General features: G+C 35.3%; 1 protein-coding gene across 1 annotated transcript in view; it reads left to right on the top strand.

Moving 5' to 3' along the window:
* The window catches only part of LOC110023091, a 77,664-nt gene that overhangs the window by 848 nt on the left and 58,894 nt on the right, over positions 1–17,922 (top strand). Inside the window, 3 exon segments of the mRNA XM_020722319.1 lie at positions 5,714–5,772; positions 5,865–6,005; positions 6,246–6,386. Coding sequence (XP_020577978.1) covers positions 5,714–5,772; positions 5,865–6,005; positions 6,246–6,386 — 341 coding nt within the window.

Here is a 17,922-nt window from a genome sequence, read left to right as displayed (position 1 = left end):
AGAAGAGAATCTTGTTGATAATTTTCTTGACAAGAGTATAGAAAATTCATTTAGAGAATAGAATGTTGAATCTTATCTTGTGAAGTAAGTATGCAACAATAAGTGATTGAAAATGTTTCAGAACAGATAAGGAATAGTTGTCGAGAGTGATATTGGGTAAGAAGAATTTAGTATGTCAAGTTATTTATCAGTAGTTGCTTTCTTCCATATATCCATAAAACATCTTTTTACAAAATAGCTGATGTAGATGTTTAAAGCTATCATTTTCATCATCTCAAGACACCTCAAATTTTCAACATTTGTGCACAATAACTATTTATTTGATTACTATTCATGCTGATAATATTGTGCTACTATTCATGCGAAGTGCATGACAAATTTTGAGAAAATAGGCTAAATGCCTTTTTCCTTTGCTTTCATTCCAATAAATAATGATATCTGCAATCTATTTAAGGCATCTTAACATTACATAATAATTTGTCATAATACATATTCCAAATCTAACCATTCAGCTATGAGAAAAGAATATGTACAATTAATATACATAATTTAATTCCAGAAGATATTTTTAAATAATAATTTAATTCAACAATTTAAATAAGGAAACTATTAATTCTGCCCGATTTCAGTTAATCTCAATTGATATCCCCCCCCTCAAATTGATGCTAACTGATCAAAAAGTATCAATTTGGCAACAAGAAACTAATGGCGCTGCCGAGAAAAAACCTTAGTAAATATATCAATAGTTTGAAAATCAGAAGATATTTTAGGTAGGATTGTCGACGAGTAGGCATGTACTTGTGTGAACAGAGAAGGATCGTGCGCTTGAGTCCAAGTCGTCGAATTGATGCACAAACGAACGGGTGAAACAATCAAGAAGAGTGAACAACCGAATTGAGCGAACCAGACTAGCAGTCGAAGACGCGAGAATCAGCAGAAGCAGGGAGACTTGCTGTCTGGAGACGTGATTAGGGAGAGGAATTCAAAGTCGAAGCAAAAAATCCTCGAGCCTTGAGTGCCGAAGCCGTGATTTCCGAAGTAGTCCCGAAGCCGAAGTTGAAGCCTTTATTCCTTGAGCGTGACGAAGAAGATGAAGTCGAAGAGGATGAAGCAGAAGTGGAAGAAGCAGTTGAAGATGCCCCAGAAGTAGTGATGACTAGCGAAGAAGATCTGAAGCGGATGAAGCCTTCAATCTTTGAGTGCGACGAAGAAATCGAAGTCGAAGAGGACGAATTTGAAGCGGAAGAAGGAAGCAGCTGACGAAGATGGAATGAGCTTGAGTCGAAGATGAAGACGTACGATTCACAAAGGCTAGGGAAGACAATGAAAGATTTAGACCATGCTCACATTTTGACAATAAAAAAACCTTGTTTTATGATGCTAATCAATATTTCTTTTTAAAATGCATGTAGTCATTTCTTTGATAATAGAAAACATTGTTTTATGAAACCCCGCTCAATATCCCATATTGTGTTATCAACGGCAGAGATCCCAAGGTTCTTAAATGTATTTATATTATTCCACCATCCAAAGGCAACAAATATGCACCTACATTGAAGTTCATTTAAGAATCTTATTTATACCTCATGGAAATCCTGCATCAGGTTGATACACAATCACGATATAGGCATGACTAATCTGTGAGGGTTTCACCAAATATTTGAGGAAGAATAACCATGCTCACATTTTAATGTTGTGAAAATTTCTTTGGGTAGCGCTATGCAATTTATGTGGAAAATTTTGAGCTATTTCAAGACCAAATATTGGAAGTTTGTAGGTCTTTTCTACTTATACCGTTATAACACTTCTAGAAGGTATTTCAGAAGTGAAATTTGCGGGGAGGTGACTGTGGAATAGCAAGGAAATGATAATAGGCATTATCGACGATGTTGGAAACCCCTGCGACCCACTGTTTGATGTTCTGTACCATAGAACAATTACATATTTTCAAAGTAGTAGTTCACTAGTCCTATCTGACTATCTATTCATGGGTGCACCGCTGAATTGAATTGAAATGTAGTACTCAACTTACTTCATAGGGCCTTCCAAATATAGCTCAGAAAATTTTCATATCTATTTGAAATGACGTCATGCTGGACCACTCGCAGCGATGGCTACCTAATGTTCGGTATCGATTCCTCGAACTCATCGCATTTTGGGACAACTAATGCTAATCTTGTTGTTGCTTCTATCAAAACCTATAAAAGAATAATTCATGACACCTCATCCTCAAACATCTCAGACTTATTTCAAGGCAAGGGTACAATGCGCTTCCCACCTTTGCTGAAAGAGTATGTGTGCGTGTATCCATTATGATTCGTGCAATGATCATACTGTCAAGGACAGCCTATAGGATGTGACAGACATTCATAGGTACTGCTTTACACCACACAGACTCTTGTAACTTATCTCTCATGGAAAAATTAGTGAGACATCTCCTATCAACGCTGATCTTACTTTTCTTCAGTCAAGTCCAGGAATATGACTGAGAATATTTTTGAGTAGCGATGCTCAATTTATCCATCAACTCTGTAGATGCCACATTTTCACAACTCTCTTTATTAATAATGAGGCTACAAACTTTTTTCTTCACGGTGCAATGGGTGCAAAATATGCATGGCTATAGGTGACCTCACCTGATTGTCTCCTCTAAGTGGTGGCAAGTCTCTTTTACAAGAGGATTTCTCATTGCATATCTTTCATAGTAAGCTTTTGGACTTTTTTTTTGTGAATTTCTCCTAGGAGGTATTGTGTCTTCTTCCCCCGATCAGATTTTTGGTTGATGTAGGATTGCAAGTCAATGTTTGTTAGGGTTCATGTTTTATGGGTAGGTGTTAGGGTGAAATTTTTTGTTGTGGTAGTAAAGTTAGGTTATGAAAATTTTATGGTTGGAGCTAGGAATTGTTGTATGAATGATTTGTGGAAAAAATTTTGGTGGAGATCTTTGGTTATTTAGAATTTTGATTTGGGGCAAGGAAGACAAAACCTTAAAGATCTTGGACTTGCTAGGCTCTGATGTTAAATGATACCAATATGGGGCTTCTAGATGGTATTTGGGAAGTATATTTTGTGGAGAGATGGTTGCGGAATAGTAAGAAAGTGACAATAGGGGTTGTCGGCACTGCTAGAAAGGATGTTGGAAGCAAAATTTGCTGTGAAACATGAGGTGGGGCGAGTACGACGATTGTCTGGACTAAAAAAAATAGTACAAAAGTGAATCAAGGGAGGCACAGGAGACTGAACAATGAACTTGAATCGATAAAACGGTGTTTTCCTGCTGTAGACAGCTGGCAATAGTGGCTTCAACTACTGTTTGGCTGAAAATCAATCGACGAAGAGCAAGACGACAAGTCACTGATGGCAAGGGGGATCTACCACTTGTTCCTAGGAATGCTGCAATTACACCACTTGCAAAAAGAAGACGTCACAGTACTGTAAAGAGCAACATTCAGAGAAATGTTTCCCAATTCGTAAAATCAGAACAACTGAAATCCCAAACAACCTTCTATAACATTTATAAAATCCCCTGATAGCAAATACCTAATTAGAAACTTGAGAGAAATATCTAAGAACCATCTAAAAAGGAAGAAACATTGGAAAAAGAAACTTGCCAAAGAAGAAAGAAAGAAAAAAAGCTTGGTGCTGGGCTCCCTTTATTGTGGAACAGATCGTGATCCTGAGTGTTCTGCGACACCGTGGGATAGGCGTGATGTCGGCGTCTTCTACCTTCTTCATAGATTTATTGTTTTAAGTATATGCCGTGATGATGGTGGAATGGAGGGATTGTCTTGATTGAGTTGGGCATAGATCCAAGAAAAAGGATCCTCTGCTACACATTCTTCAAAAGTTTCAATGATGGCTATAAATAGGGGTCCCTAGACCATGGGAAATGGCGACTATGGTACTTTATGCTCATTATAATTTAACCTACTTCTTGGTAGCCTCTACTTCATATTTTTTCTTCCCTGACATGGGTTTCAAGAAGTCGAAGTAGAATCCTGAGTAGGATTTTGCCCTACTTGTCACTAGACTGCCCAATACGAATGTTTTCTTAATTCATATTCTAGTGAATTAACTCCATTAGACTTGATCTACATAGAGTTTTTCTTTCTTTTTCATGGTTTATACAATGCTGTTTACTTTTTTACCATTGTTTTTTTGCTTGTTCTTTTATTCTAGTCTATACTAATATGAAAAATATGAATCTGTGATCCTAATCCGGCTCCAATAAGCAATTAATGTTATTTATTCATTTTGAAGATGAGCTGTTTTAGTTTGGTTAGTGCACTGCAGTGTACTTTTTTACCATTGTTCATAGCTTGCTCTATTTTATTGAATATGATCTAGATTAATCTTATGACCGTGATTCTTACAATCTAGTTTGGCTCCAAAATTATTCAGCGGTTATTTTGTCATTTTGAAATGTGAGGTGTTTCTATTTGATTTGATGTGTGCATCTCATCCTATTTCTATAAAAGTACATACTCTTGGGACAACACTCCATCTATTTGTGATTATTGTGCAGATTCTTGACTTCACCTTTCCCTTTGATTTGAATTACTTTAAACCTTTCAAAAAACTTGTAAAAAATAATTCTTGATGGCTCTGGAGCTTTTTTTCTTCTTGCTAACAAAAGGCAATAACTTTATGTTACAACATTGTGTAGGCATGCTTTTTTTAATGTATTTTTTGATAAGACACTGTTTCTAAACAACCTATTTTTTCTTCGTTTGTGTTCTGATTTCAATAATGATGAAAATTATTTATTGTTAATCCTTTTCAGTAGTTCCAAGCCGTTGACTTAAACATTTTAAAAACAATACCTTAGATTTTGTAGAGATCATAATCATTTTGTTTTTTAAAATACATTGTTTTGAAATACACTTGGGGACCGGTTCGCTGAAAAAAGCTGTGTATTAAGACAAATGCAGGTATTTTAAAAATTGGATGTTTGGTTTGTGTAAAATGGAAAGTAGAGTAAAATTCCAATGATTTTCAAACTCAACCTTTATTTCATTTTCAATTGTGACTGCCATAGCTGGCCCCTTGTTAGGTATGTCTCATATACCATATAAGGGGCAGATGCTGTAGCGGAATAGAGCGAACGGCAGAGCGGAGCGGTAAAATCTGTCCAATCGGGGGAGTTTCGTTATGTGGGTTGGGGGTGCGGGGGTAACGCCTCGCGCTACGGTACATGGGTAATTTTGTAATTACATATTGTACTCCAGGGTTATATATACGCCTGTTTGTAACCCTAGGGCTTATTCTGATCTTGTACTCTTTTCTGAGATTGAATGAAAGTTGCCGCTCTGCTCCCGAGGACGTAGGCATCTTTGCCGAACCTCGTTAAATCTTTGCGTGTTCTTCTGTATTTGTGTCGATTCTTGTTTTTCTTTGCCCTAATTTCTCAACACCCCTCCTCCTGCACCCCTACTGCTGCCGCTCCCCACGCTTTAAATTGGTTTTATTTTTCTTCAAACTAAATATTAAATCGTAATCTTATGCATTTGTTTACACCAATCTAGTTCCAAATTTGCATTTCATTTACATCAAATTCCATTCACACCATATTATTTTTTAGCAAAACAATCTGTCCCGCAATTAGATGCACATGACAATTAAATTATCCTGTTTTTTCAACTGGCATATTTTGATATTATCTGTAAAAATTTAGAATACTTTTTTAAATCATACAATATATTGTCTTATTCAGATTCTATTGTCATTGATGGGGTGGATTTAACTGGTTACCAAATTTTTAAAGATACAAAGGTAAATTGGTTTTTAAATTTTTTTCTTTTTGCTCCTTTAGTTACTTTCAAGTGTTACTAGTTTTCTGTGCATATGATAGTTTTTGATATCAGGTGCAAAAGGCTATTGCATTTGCAAGAATGGCTCATTATGACATTATGACCAGTTTAGGGAAGACTGGAGAGCCTTATGTTATTCACTGCATCCATACTGGAAGAATTTTAGCTGCTCTTGTCCCAACAAGTGGAGAAAGGGTATGCACTTTCCCTTTGATTTTTGATTAAAAGGTTTTAACATTTTTAGAGTTAAACTACAAAAAATCTGAGATGTTTTGTTCTTTTTAGGTGGTTATCCTTAATTCTTGTCCTGAAATTCTCTATGTTGATGTCCCAAAGAAATTTACTTGAGACCTCATAATTCTTTTTTTGAACAATTTTGTAGAAGAAATGTTACACAACTCTTTGTATAAGTCAACAACATGCTTCTTTCCACAGGCTGTGAACACGGTTGTTGCTGGGATTCTTCATGATGTGATAGATGACACAACTGTCAATATCAGTAGCATAGAAGATGAGTTTGGTGAGGATGTTGCTCGTTTGGTTGCAGGAGTTTCAAAACTAAGCTATATCAATCAGGTAAATGTGGAAACACTATTCTTTGAGATAAATACTGCTATCGTAAATAAGTTTTGACAAGTTCCTTACCCAATTAACACTGCCAGTGAAAAAGTAAGTAAATAAATTTAACATCATTTTAAATATTTACATTTTAAAATTTAAATTATACTTTCTAGTCGACTTTTATTACTATTTTGTGAGTAGTCATCATTATCACCAACTATCATGTAAAATATAAATAAATTAAAAGCAATTGAAAGTAATATTTTGCATTCCATCTCGTAAACATTAAGTCTAAGTCTCTATATACATCAAGGATGACTTGAAGTCGTCTCCCTTCTTGAACTTTCTTCTGGTGCAGAATTAAATTAAAATTTGAAGAATAGATTAGCTAGTAAGTCTTTTGAAAATTGCACTCTCTTGGTAAATTTATGAAGTACCAGCAATGAATTGACTATAATTGCAAGACTAAAAAATTTTTCAACTAAAAAAGACTCCAATCTTCAAATCTTGAAAATTTTGTTGAGATTTTTGGCAACTTCATGAACAACAATATTGGGATGATTTTGCCAAAGTTTACTTCTTTTAAGCAGTTCTTTTTTCTCTTCTTCAGCCTCAGTACATGCCAGGTGATCCTTTGATTTGATCCTATCTAACTTTTGCATGGAATTTTGAGTAAGGGCAAATACGACTTACTGGAGTTCATCTCTTCAATCTTCTTTGATCGAAATTTTAACCGGCTTCCTCTGCGTGTTTGGTGTGGAGTTGTGAGCAGCTTGTGAAGTTTCTTGTTAGACTAGTATTAGTGTCTTACTCTGATCGGTGGCAGATTTGGTAGAATTATTCATCGCAACAGGAACTTTAATGGTCTATATGGTGTTGAAGGTTTGTTTATGTGATGGTTTCAACATTCCTTTATGGAGGCCTTGGCGATGATACATCTTTGACATCTCTTGATTTAGGCTCTCTTAGCGGCTACTATGGTAGAGGAAATTTTTTCTTAACAATACTTGATAAATGTTCATCGAAACATTTTAGCGAAATTAAGCTAAATAGTTTTCAGAGATGTACTTAGAGAAGTAGCCATGGGGTCAACTCTATCTCTCGAGTTTCCCTATTCTTCTCTTAGAAACTCACTCAAATTACAATAAATTTCAAATTCCCTGGGAAATTTAAAGGAGAAATTCACTAACACGACATTTTTTATTGGAGAGCAATTTTATCTTTACCATAATTTTGTTCTCCAACAGAAGATTTTTTAGTATATGGATCAATTCAGTTTGCATTGAACTATGTCTAAAGTTGTTGGAGCCACCCTAAAAAATGTATTACACTTAAACTTGAGTACTACTTTCAAAATAATTCAGGAAAATTCTATAATTAAGTATCCAAAAGTTCTTCAGCAACACTAGAACATCAACCAATCTTGAAGACTCACTAATCGGTTGAGGAGAAATCTATATTTTTCTTAAGTGAAGTTACTCATAGAGGCAAGGTGACATGAATTTTCTTCTTACTTGCCTTAATAATATCAAGCTTCAATTTATTAGTTTTTTTCCCATCAAACTCTTTTCTTTCTTCTCTCAAGTCTTTTAAGGAAATTGGCGATTGTGGCATCCTCATTCACTTTTATTTTATTCTCGGGAATAATCATCATGAATGGAGTTTTTTAGCTTGAGGATGAAGGAGAAGAGATGTATAGCCACCCACCTTCTAACTGAGTCAAACATTTCTATTGATAAAATGATATGAATGTCAAGTCAATGCAATAATCAATATTCATAAATGAATGTCATTAATTTTGTCTGAGAATAGATTTGAAAAAAATAAAAATATTTTTCAAACTCATCTTTTGCGAATAAAGCAAGCAATAATTCAACAAAAGTGAAAATTCTCTCCGAAGCCTAGTGCAAAGAATAATAACACTTCTAATTTTTTTTTTGTTCTTTTTAATGTTGCTTTCCAAAGATTCAAGAAAATTTGTGAGTTAAATGTACGTCCAAATATCTTGAAGGTTTAACAATGTGAAATTGCCCAGGTCAATATTTGTTTATTAAGTATTGGTAGCTATGAATTTGACCTGTGGCTTCTGATGCATATGTCTGATTCATGGAGAACTCGCTACATTTATAGTAAACTTGCAATCTGATGAACTTGTCTGGCTCAAAATGAAATTGCTGGACCGACTTAAGCTAAATGATAGTGGTCCACACTCATGAACAACCAGATCCAATGACTTAGAATGTTGACTTCCAAGCATATTTGGCTACAAGTTTGAATATAGTCATGCTACACCCCTTTATAGCGAGAAAGCAACTTGCTATGTACTTCTCTTGTTCGTGTAACTTGATATATAGTTTTTTTTTTTGGTAGGGCTTGGACCCCAACACAAAGAGATGAATAGTGGGTCAGGTAGAGAGTCTATTATTATGTAGTTACATAATCTTACACAATTTCTTGTACTTGTTTATTCTAGTGAAATCTCAAAGCTTCTTACTCTAAATTTCTGAGCTTTCTGTCTCATTATCTTTCTATTTTTACTGAGTGCTATTAATAATAGCTTTCACCTTTAAAAATTTAGGAAATAAGATGAAAGTAATGAATTAGAGTAAGAAGCGTTAGGATTTCAATAGAATTGCTTCAGGTATAAGGTATTTCATTCGATTATGCAACTCTCTAACGCCAGGCCTTTCTCATAACTCTCTATTTATATGTTTTATATTGGAATTTGAGCGCTTCTAGAAAATCTTTACAGTGAGATATATGAATTAGAAAAGAACATAATAAGACCCATTGTTTACTCACTATAAAATTCATGAGATGTGTAGCTTAGCTACATGCCTGAACTTATAGCCGATTTGCTGCGAAGTCACCATTCTAAGTTTTTAGATCTAACAAGTAATTACTGAGTGTGGGCAACTATGCCTGAGTTTGTTTGGTTTTTGTCGGTCGTTTTTAACTTCTTGATTTGAAAAAGTGATGATTTTGTTATTTTAAAAATAATTTAAATATGAATATAACCCTTTTTTATTTTTAAAAGTAACATTTTAATTTTAAAATAAGTGAGACCAAACGAGTCTCACATTTTAAATAATTTAGATGATTGAATACAATACTACAAGTAATACACTTTTCCCGAAGAATAAATATATCACTTGTAATAGAGATTCAATCTCGTAGACTAAAAAAATTTGTGACATCCGTTTTGATATGCGAAATATTTTTATAAAAAGACCAACAAGTTTCCCCACCTAACATAAAAAAATTAGATAGGGTTTATTTTATCTGGGTTCCAGGTTCCCTATAAAGTCAAACCCCTATAGTTAATTACATCTTAAATGACTGAGGGTCATTTAAGAAAACTCTCGATTAAGATCATGTGGTTTTGCCTTCAAGATTTCAAAATTTAGGTTTTCACGATTGGATATGGGAAAATCAAATGGGAATGACTCAAAATAGGAACAATTATTTAAGAATTCCAAAGGGAAGAAAAGTAGGGGATATCATAGATCTGGGGAAAACCCTGATGAACTCCCAACTATCATAATGTTCGGCTTTATGTCTTTTGAAATGATGTAATTTGATATTTCAATCCTGCAAATTATTTAGGATTCAGGACTTATCAGGACTTATGTTTAGGACTTATGTTTACACAATATCAAACGGTGCAAATAGTCTAAAAAGATCAGAGAATTTACACCGTACCGCACGGTAACCTCGAAATCCTAAAGTGTTAGAACTTATAATTACACAACAAGGTTGTGCAAAAAACCTAAAAGTGATATGTGAGGGTTTACGTTGCGCTAGACAAACTACCTCGAAGTTTTATGGATTGTTATTTAAACTAAGAAAAATGTATAGTGTTGTGAAAATGTTTATGTTATGTCTTTTGATGTTTTGCTGTTGCAGATCCATCTCGAAGTTGTTCCTCGCCATGCTGCTTACGATGTTCGCTCCAAGCTTCTCGTAGTGGCACCTGCTAGTTTAGTGTTAATCTTATACAACCACTAGGTTTTTCTAAATTAAGACATAATGTGTATAAAAAATAACTAAACATGCAGTATAAAGAAAAGAACAATGTAGTGTATAATAGAAAAAAAAGACAGTATAACATGCTGAGAAAATAATATAACATACTATGAGAACAATATAACATGTTGGGAAAATAAAATGTTGTAATGTAAATTAAATCTGTACACCTGAGAGGTTTATTGATTCTTTAAATTTAGCTATTATGCACTGTGTAAAAGGAGAAAGTATAACCTGAAAAAGACTTGAGAAAAACAGGTGAATCGTAGGAAAAAGACAAACAAATAAAACAAAACACAATATCACATATAAAAGACTAATGATATATAAATGACCAAGAATAAGAGATTTATATGTGATATTGAGAATGTTCTAATTGCCAAAAGAATCTGAGTGTAAGACTCAAACTCAAATCCCGGAGCATTGAGTTTCAGTTTTGGTCAAGTTAATGGAAAAATTTCATTATTTGATTTAATTAAATCAGTCATGAATCACAATCTAGTGCACCCTCGTGTCTAGTGTCCTTATAAACTAGTGTCAGATGTCTGACTTCTTAGGATCATTTGAACATTAGAAGGATAAACTCTCTCAAGATGTGCTCGTAAGACCTAGGAAACTTACACTTTAATTTGGGTCTGAAATGTTCTAAAGTGTCTAATCTCAATTAAGTGTCCCTCAATTAATCCTCGAACATCTTTATATGAAGCTTAGCTCCCTATCAGACTCCTAAAACCTAGAGGGTAAACCTATAGTTTTGGCAAAAGGGTTGTGAAATGTGCTTCAATCCTAGTTAGAGCAATTGGGTTTAAGTTGATTCAAAACTTAAGGGACTTAAGGGACCTAAGTGCGTGCAGGTCTACTGATCTTTCAATCCGTATTCTTAATCGTTATCTAGACTTTCACTTTCTTCCAACTCTCAACTATTTTTCCAAATACAATTTCATCTTTCTTATGCAAAAGGAACGGTGAATGGTTTGCTATCCTATCTCCTCTTTAGGTTTTATCATCTTGAAGATCCAAATTCTATTTTTAATTTCCTCTCCTTTTCCTTTCCCTCATATTTCCCTTAAGACCATGAATCATTTCTGAAGATAATTAAATTGAAAATTCTCATTTTTAACTTGACCGTTAAGAAAATAATATAAGTGAAAAAGAGAGTCCGATCCACTTTTAAAACAAAGTCAAATCAGTAAAGCCTAGAGTAAAATCGTAAGTGCGTCGGTCTAAAAGTGTTTAAAACTCGTTAAAAAAAATAACTGAATCAATCTCAAAAAGTAGTTTTAAAAGCCTCAAAATATAATTTAAACCTTCAAAAATAAAGCTTTGGAATGTGGCGAATAAAACTTTAAAAATGTTTCCTAAACATATCACTAGAAAGTGCTCCAAGTACGGCTCACCCAATCAATGAACCGACCTTCACAGCAAATGTGAAAATTCACCACATTAAGATTTGCGGCCAGGGACAATGAGAAAGAAAAACCAATCCCAAACCAAACATCTTTAATCATAAAAACTAAAAGGAAAGACCCACATTCAGGGGAAATGAAAAGGAAGGTAAATCCGAGCCAAATATAAGAGCTGAAAAAAAACAGATCATAATTTAAGCTAAATCAATCCAACTACATGAGTAAACCAAGCCTACCAAAGGGGGCAAACAGAACACATCTTTCCAGCATTTATTGTAAACATGAATATCAACAATAGAAACTTTGATAATTTCATTCCAATCATGCTTTCGAACAAATGATAGCAAGACATATTTTTTTCAGCTCATAAACATAGTTTCCAGCATGTATTTTATCAAAGGGCAGCAAGCGAAGCAATATATGAGCTCCAAATATATTTTTCCAACTCATAAGCATAATTTCCAACATGTATTCTAGCAAAGGGGCAACAAGAGAAGCAATAAATGAGCCCCACACATTTTCCCAACTCATAAAATAATTTCTAGCATGTATTTTAGCAAGGGGCAGCAAGGGAAGCAAGAAATGAGCCCCAAACACATTTTCCCAACTCATAAAATAATTTCCAGCATGTATTTTAGCAAGGGGCAACAACAATTATTCCATCTAACTTGTATGAATATGAGCAGCATCAGAAAGGTAGAAAAATGTTGAAATAAGTTGAAATGAGAAAGAGAGGAATCATATTGCTTGAGATTTATTCAAAAGAAATATCATATGTTGAAAATAGCTAAGCACACAAATAAAGACAATAGACATCCCTTGTATGGTTCCCATTCATCAATAATTTTCTCCCAATTCAAAATAAAATCTGAGCATTCTTTTCTCAAATAATTTTGTTGTGCAAGCCCCTCCCTTCTAGCATCCTTCACATTTTCCAGAACATACTTCTAATTCATGCATTTCACTTATATATTCCAACTCCCCAATTCCATAACCCTTCTCATTTTTAACATTAAACTTAATCAATTCTTAAAGCAACTTTAATTTCCCAATTCCAGGTGCCTTAGAAAATACATTCAGGAGCAATTCCAAGTGACGTGTATTAGAAAGCTCACTCATAATGCCAGGCAAGGAACCATAAGAGCAAGATCCCCCAACCATATTTTATATATTATGAACCGTAAATGATGAAGGCTGCTCAATAATTAAAATTCTAGAAATATGCTTCGACTCAACTCGTAAAAAAAACTGATATATGCTTTATGAGAAATATGATATTTTCGTAGAAGAAAACCAGAAGGAATCTTCACAATTTCATTTCGAAAAGTATGTGTTAAATCTGAACTAAAGCATACATTCTGAAAACATAGACATAAATACTGGGCCATAATGCACATTTGCGTAGAATTTATATTTCCTCAAACCTGGAAGCCAATGTTCGATCCTTAGCTTTCTTCCAAAAAACCAACAGAGCTCCAAAAGACCCAAGCACACAGAAGATGAGCAGAGCAAGGAAAAAAAAAATCCAACCAAAAAGATTAGAAGAAATTTTGGTAGCACCTCCACCTATTTTCTAAATTTCGGCCAACCCAAAACCCTCCTCAAGTGGGGTTTTTATAGCAAAGAAAGGAGCAAAGTAGCCACCTACCAGCCTCCCTGGTCAGCAAATCAGGTAAAGGGAGTGGATGAGAAGGATTTAAGGCAAGAGGAAATGTAGCCAAGGCGAGCCATCTCATGCGCGAATGACAAAGGAGACGCGGGAGCTAGGGCACGAGCGGCGAGCCAGGCTTCGATCGAGCCGCGATGGATAAATGGGTAATTGAACATATGAGCATATGGTCTAGGGCTTATAATTAAGATTATACATAATAATATAAGCAGGAAAATATTAATTATTTCAAAAACAAAATTTGGTTTGTGCATTTTTATTAGTGTGTCATATCATCACAAAATAGATGTCAATTTTGGGTAATTCTGATGTTCCATACGCGTTGGCGTGGTCTGTTTTTTCCACCGGAAGTTATTTTGACAAATTCATCGATTTGCGTGCAAATTTTTTCATGTCATAAATATGGCAATATGGGTGTTTTTTTCTACCAAAATTGGTGTCCCGGACTCGTTGACGCAGTCCAATTTGTCATCGGGGGTCATCTGGAGAAGTTCGCAATTTCACCCATCTTTAGGCTCAGTTGAAGTCCGACCTCGTGCAATTCATTGAATTTTGTGCATTTTGTGTGTGTATGTGGCGAAAAAGTCGTGACGATGTTTTCCTACGTGACGATGTTCTATTAGGAACTTTTCCCTTGAGTCTTCACAAAATAGCTTGGAGTCCTATTTGAGTCTTCACAAAATAACCCATACAAAATAGCCCATAACCGCTCGTTCATAAGACGATGGTCTTGTGCCATAAATATTAGACATTAAAGAAAAATAGGAAGTGGTTAGAATTTTTAAAAGGGTGGGTCTCAATTCTAGTTTTCTAAGATGGTTAATAGGAACTCCTAGAGCTAGATCTTAAGACCCTAAAGAAAAAAAAATGACCTAAAAAAATGAGGTAAACAGTTCTATGAGTGCATTTTGAGTGGGATAAGTTTAGGCTTTGTCGTGCTTATTAGAATTATTATCATATTATTGATGCAGCTATTATTGCCATGTTATTGCTGCAGTAATTATTAGCCTTTATTTGATTATGTTTCCATATTTATGTATTTTCTTTGAGGTCTATTTATGAATTTATATCTTTCTATTTATTTGAGTCTTGTAATATATATTTATACCCTTTTTTCTATCAATGAAAGTATGATGCTTTATTCTCAAAAGTTGACATGCTATCAGAGCCATGGTTCTATACCTAGAGCCTCTATCCTAGTTGCCGGCCATCTGTAGGGCTTTCCCTGTAGGATTTTTGTTGCCAGTCAACGGCAAGTCCCCGCATTTTTTCCTTCCACCAGAATCAACGCAGACCACCTGCAGGTGCTTCATGCTTCGACTCCTTTACCACCACTCTTCTACCACGACTGCTTTTCCGCATCCAACATGTCGCACCTCCTCAGCTTCTATCGGCCCACCGGGGATCCTATCTGCCAACCTTAGCTTTCTCCAGCCGGCCCATTCTCCCTGTTAGTATTTTCAGTGCTTCTTCTTGCCGCTAGATGTTTTTACTTTGGATCCTGCTAACTCTTTACATGTCCTGAAATCCACTCTGGACGACATCTCCAACACCGATCATATTTCAAATAAGGAGGTGAGTTCTCTAGTTGAGGTATGTGATCAGACAACCTCTCTATATTCCATTTCAAAATATATCTCTTTCCACAGTGTATCGCCATCTCTCATCCACTATTGAGGCATCATTAACAGACTCCTCATGGAAGACTGCAGTTATGGATGATATGAATGCCGTTCAACGGAATCATACATGAGATATTGTGGATCTTCCTCAAGGTAAAAAAATAATGGGATACTGCTGGATTTTTAACACTAAGTTTAACTTCGATGGATCCTTTGAACACAACAAGGCACGGTTGGTCGCCAAAGGTTACTTCAAAATATATGGAGTTAATTATGAGGAGACGTTTGCTCTGATTGTTAAACTAAACACCTTTCGAGTCCTCCTACTATCCCTTGCTGCGAATTTGGATTTGATGTGCCTCTCTAGGATTTGACTCCACTGCTTCCTAGGGACAAGTGTGTCGACTGTGGAAACCGTCTATAGACTGAAGCAATCCCCAAGAGACTGGTTTGGCAAATTCACAAAAGTGGTAGTGGGTTATGGATTTTCTCAAGCCCAACCAGATCATACTTTTTTTATTTCGACATTCTTCCAGTCGCCAAATTGCTATCATTATCGTTTATTTTGACTATATTGAGCTCATAAGTGATGATCTAGCAATATTAAAATCTCTGAATGACATTCTTGTCACTTCCTTGGGGTCGCTCCAGTACTTTCTAGGCATGGATGTTGCTCAGTCATCTCGGGCATTTGCCTGTCTGTACGCAAATATGTGTTTGACCTTTTGTCAGAAAATAACATTCTCTTTTGCTAATCTGTGGCTATACCAATGAATCCCAATGAGAAATTATCTGATATTCTCAATGCAGTTCCGATGAACAAGACTCACCACCAACGTATTGTCGAGAAACTCATTTACCTCGCCAATACTCGCCCTGACATTTGCCACACTGTTGGTATTGTGATTCATGCATGATCCCTATGAGCACCATCCCGATGCTGTTCACAGAATTATTTACTACTTAAAGGCACGTCGGGCTCAGGTTTGTTTTTTTTGCTCCACACCTCTCGATCTATTGCTGTTTATACGGATGTTTGATTGGTCGGATCCATCCATGATTTGCGATCTATCGCGGGGTATTGTTCATTCGTGTGGGGAAATCTTGTCACGTGGAAAAATAAAAAAACAGTCGGTTGTGGCCCGGAGTAGTGCTGAAGCCGAGTTTCGCTTCTTGTCCTTTGGTATTTGTGAAATTCTCTGGTTACACATCATGTTCTGAGAATTACATATGCTAGTCTCTACCCCTCTACAGATTGACTGTGATAATAAAACTATCATTAGCATTGCTCATAATCTGATTTAGCATGATCACACCAAACATGTAGAGATTGATTGATACTTCATTAAAGAAAAGTTTGATTCAGGGGAGATTTGTGTTTCATTTGTTTTAGCCAGTGTTCAATTTGCAGATATCCTTACCAAGGATCGTTCTTGGCCGTTACTTGATAACTCAAATGCAAGTTGAACATGATGAATATCTATGCTTCAACTTAAGGGGAGTATTAGAATTATTACCATATTATTGTTGCAGTTATTATTATCACATTACTGTTGCAGTAATTATTAGTCTTTGTTTGATTCTTTTTTCATATTTATGTATTTCTTGTGTTGTCTAGTTTTGAGTTTATGTTTTTCTTTTTATTTGAGCCTTGTAATATGTATTTATACCCCTTCTCCTATCAATAAAAGTAAGCTCTATTCTCAAAATCTGACCGTGTTTTTAGCAGCTTGGGCTAATTTTCATGAACCTATATCAACTCAAACAAGCTCAAGTTGATCCGTCAAGATATTTGAATGAGTATGAGAATATTGTTAATCTAGTAAATGAGGGCATTTTATAGTATTCAATTCTATAACCAGAAAACAATTTTAGTCTTATATGACAACTTATAGAAAAATATAACACTGTAAGAAGATTTGATTAATGATATTGCTATGATTATTTAGGGAATCATCCATCCAATTCTATAAGCAATAAAATTCTATAACAGTTTTAGTGTAATATGAGAGCTTTTATCTATTATATGCAATGTAAGAAGATTTGATTAATAATCTTATCAATCTGGAATAAATGAATCAGACAGAATAAAAAGTTTACTTCTTCACATTGCTGCAAAGAAGGAAATATTATATTTGCACGAATTCTTTTCTTTTAACTAAATATTTAGATTAGGAATATGTATTAATTAAGTTACTTGAAATAGATTATACCGAATATTAGGTACTTAAAATAGATTGTACAAACTATTATTTAATGAAATGAAAGCAAAATAAATGACATTCAACCTATTTTCTCAAAATATTGACATGGTATCAGAGCTTTAATTAGTCTGAATCCTTCGAATTTTAGCTTTTGTTTTCATTGGCCGACATCTTCGACTGCTTCCTCGTCGGAGCGCTCGTTCTTGTCCTTATTTGAGTTCTGCGACATCTTCGTCCTCCTTCGTTCACCTCGCCTTGTTTGAGTTCTTTGATAGCCGCGATCTTCTCATATATCCCGATCATCCTTCGATCTGTCTCCCTCTCCCGCCGATCTGTTTCAAGCCAATCGCGATCTTCTCATCGATCGCGATCTTCCCTTCGATCGCGACAACCGTGATCCGTTTTTTTCTACCCCAAGCCGTTATCTCTCAAGCTGAAGCCGTCGTCAATCGCGTCTCCCTCTCACGCCGAAATCCAATATACGACCGCGTTCTGTCTCAAGCTGAAGCCGCCGTCAATCTCGCCTCCCTCTCCCGCCGAAATTTAAATATTCAACCGACAATCTTCCTCCCTGCGCCCAACACTTTTCCGCCCTAGCCCTTTCACGTTGATAAATCAACGATT

Source organism: Phalaenopsis equestris, unplaced genomic scaffold (genome assembly GCF_001263595.1).
Source record: "Phalaenopsis equestris unplaced genomic scaffold, ASM126359v1 Scaffold000210, whole genome shotgun sequence".
Classification (NCBI taxonomy): domain Eukaryota; kingdom Viridiplantae; phylum Streptophyta; class Magnoliopsida; order Asparagales; family Orchidaceae; genus Phalaenopsis; species Phalaenopsis equestris.
This window is presented reverse-complemented; position numbering and strand designations above follow the sequence as displayed.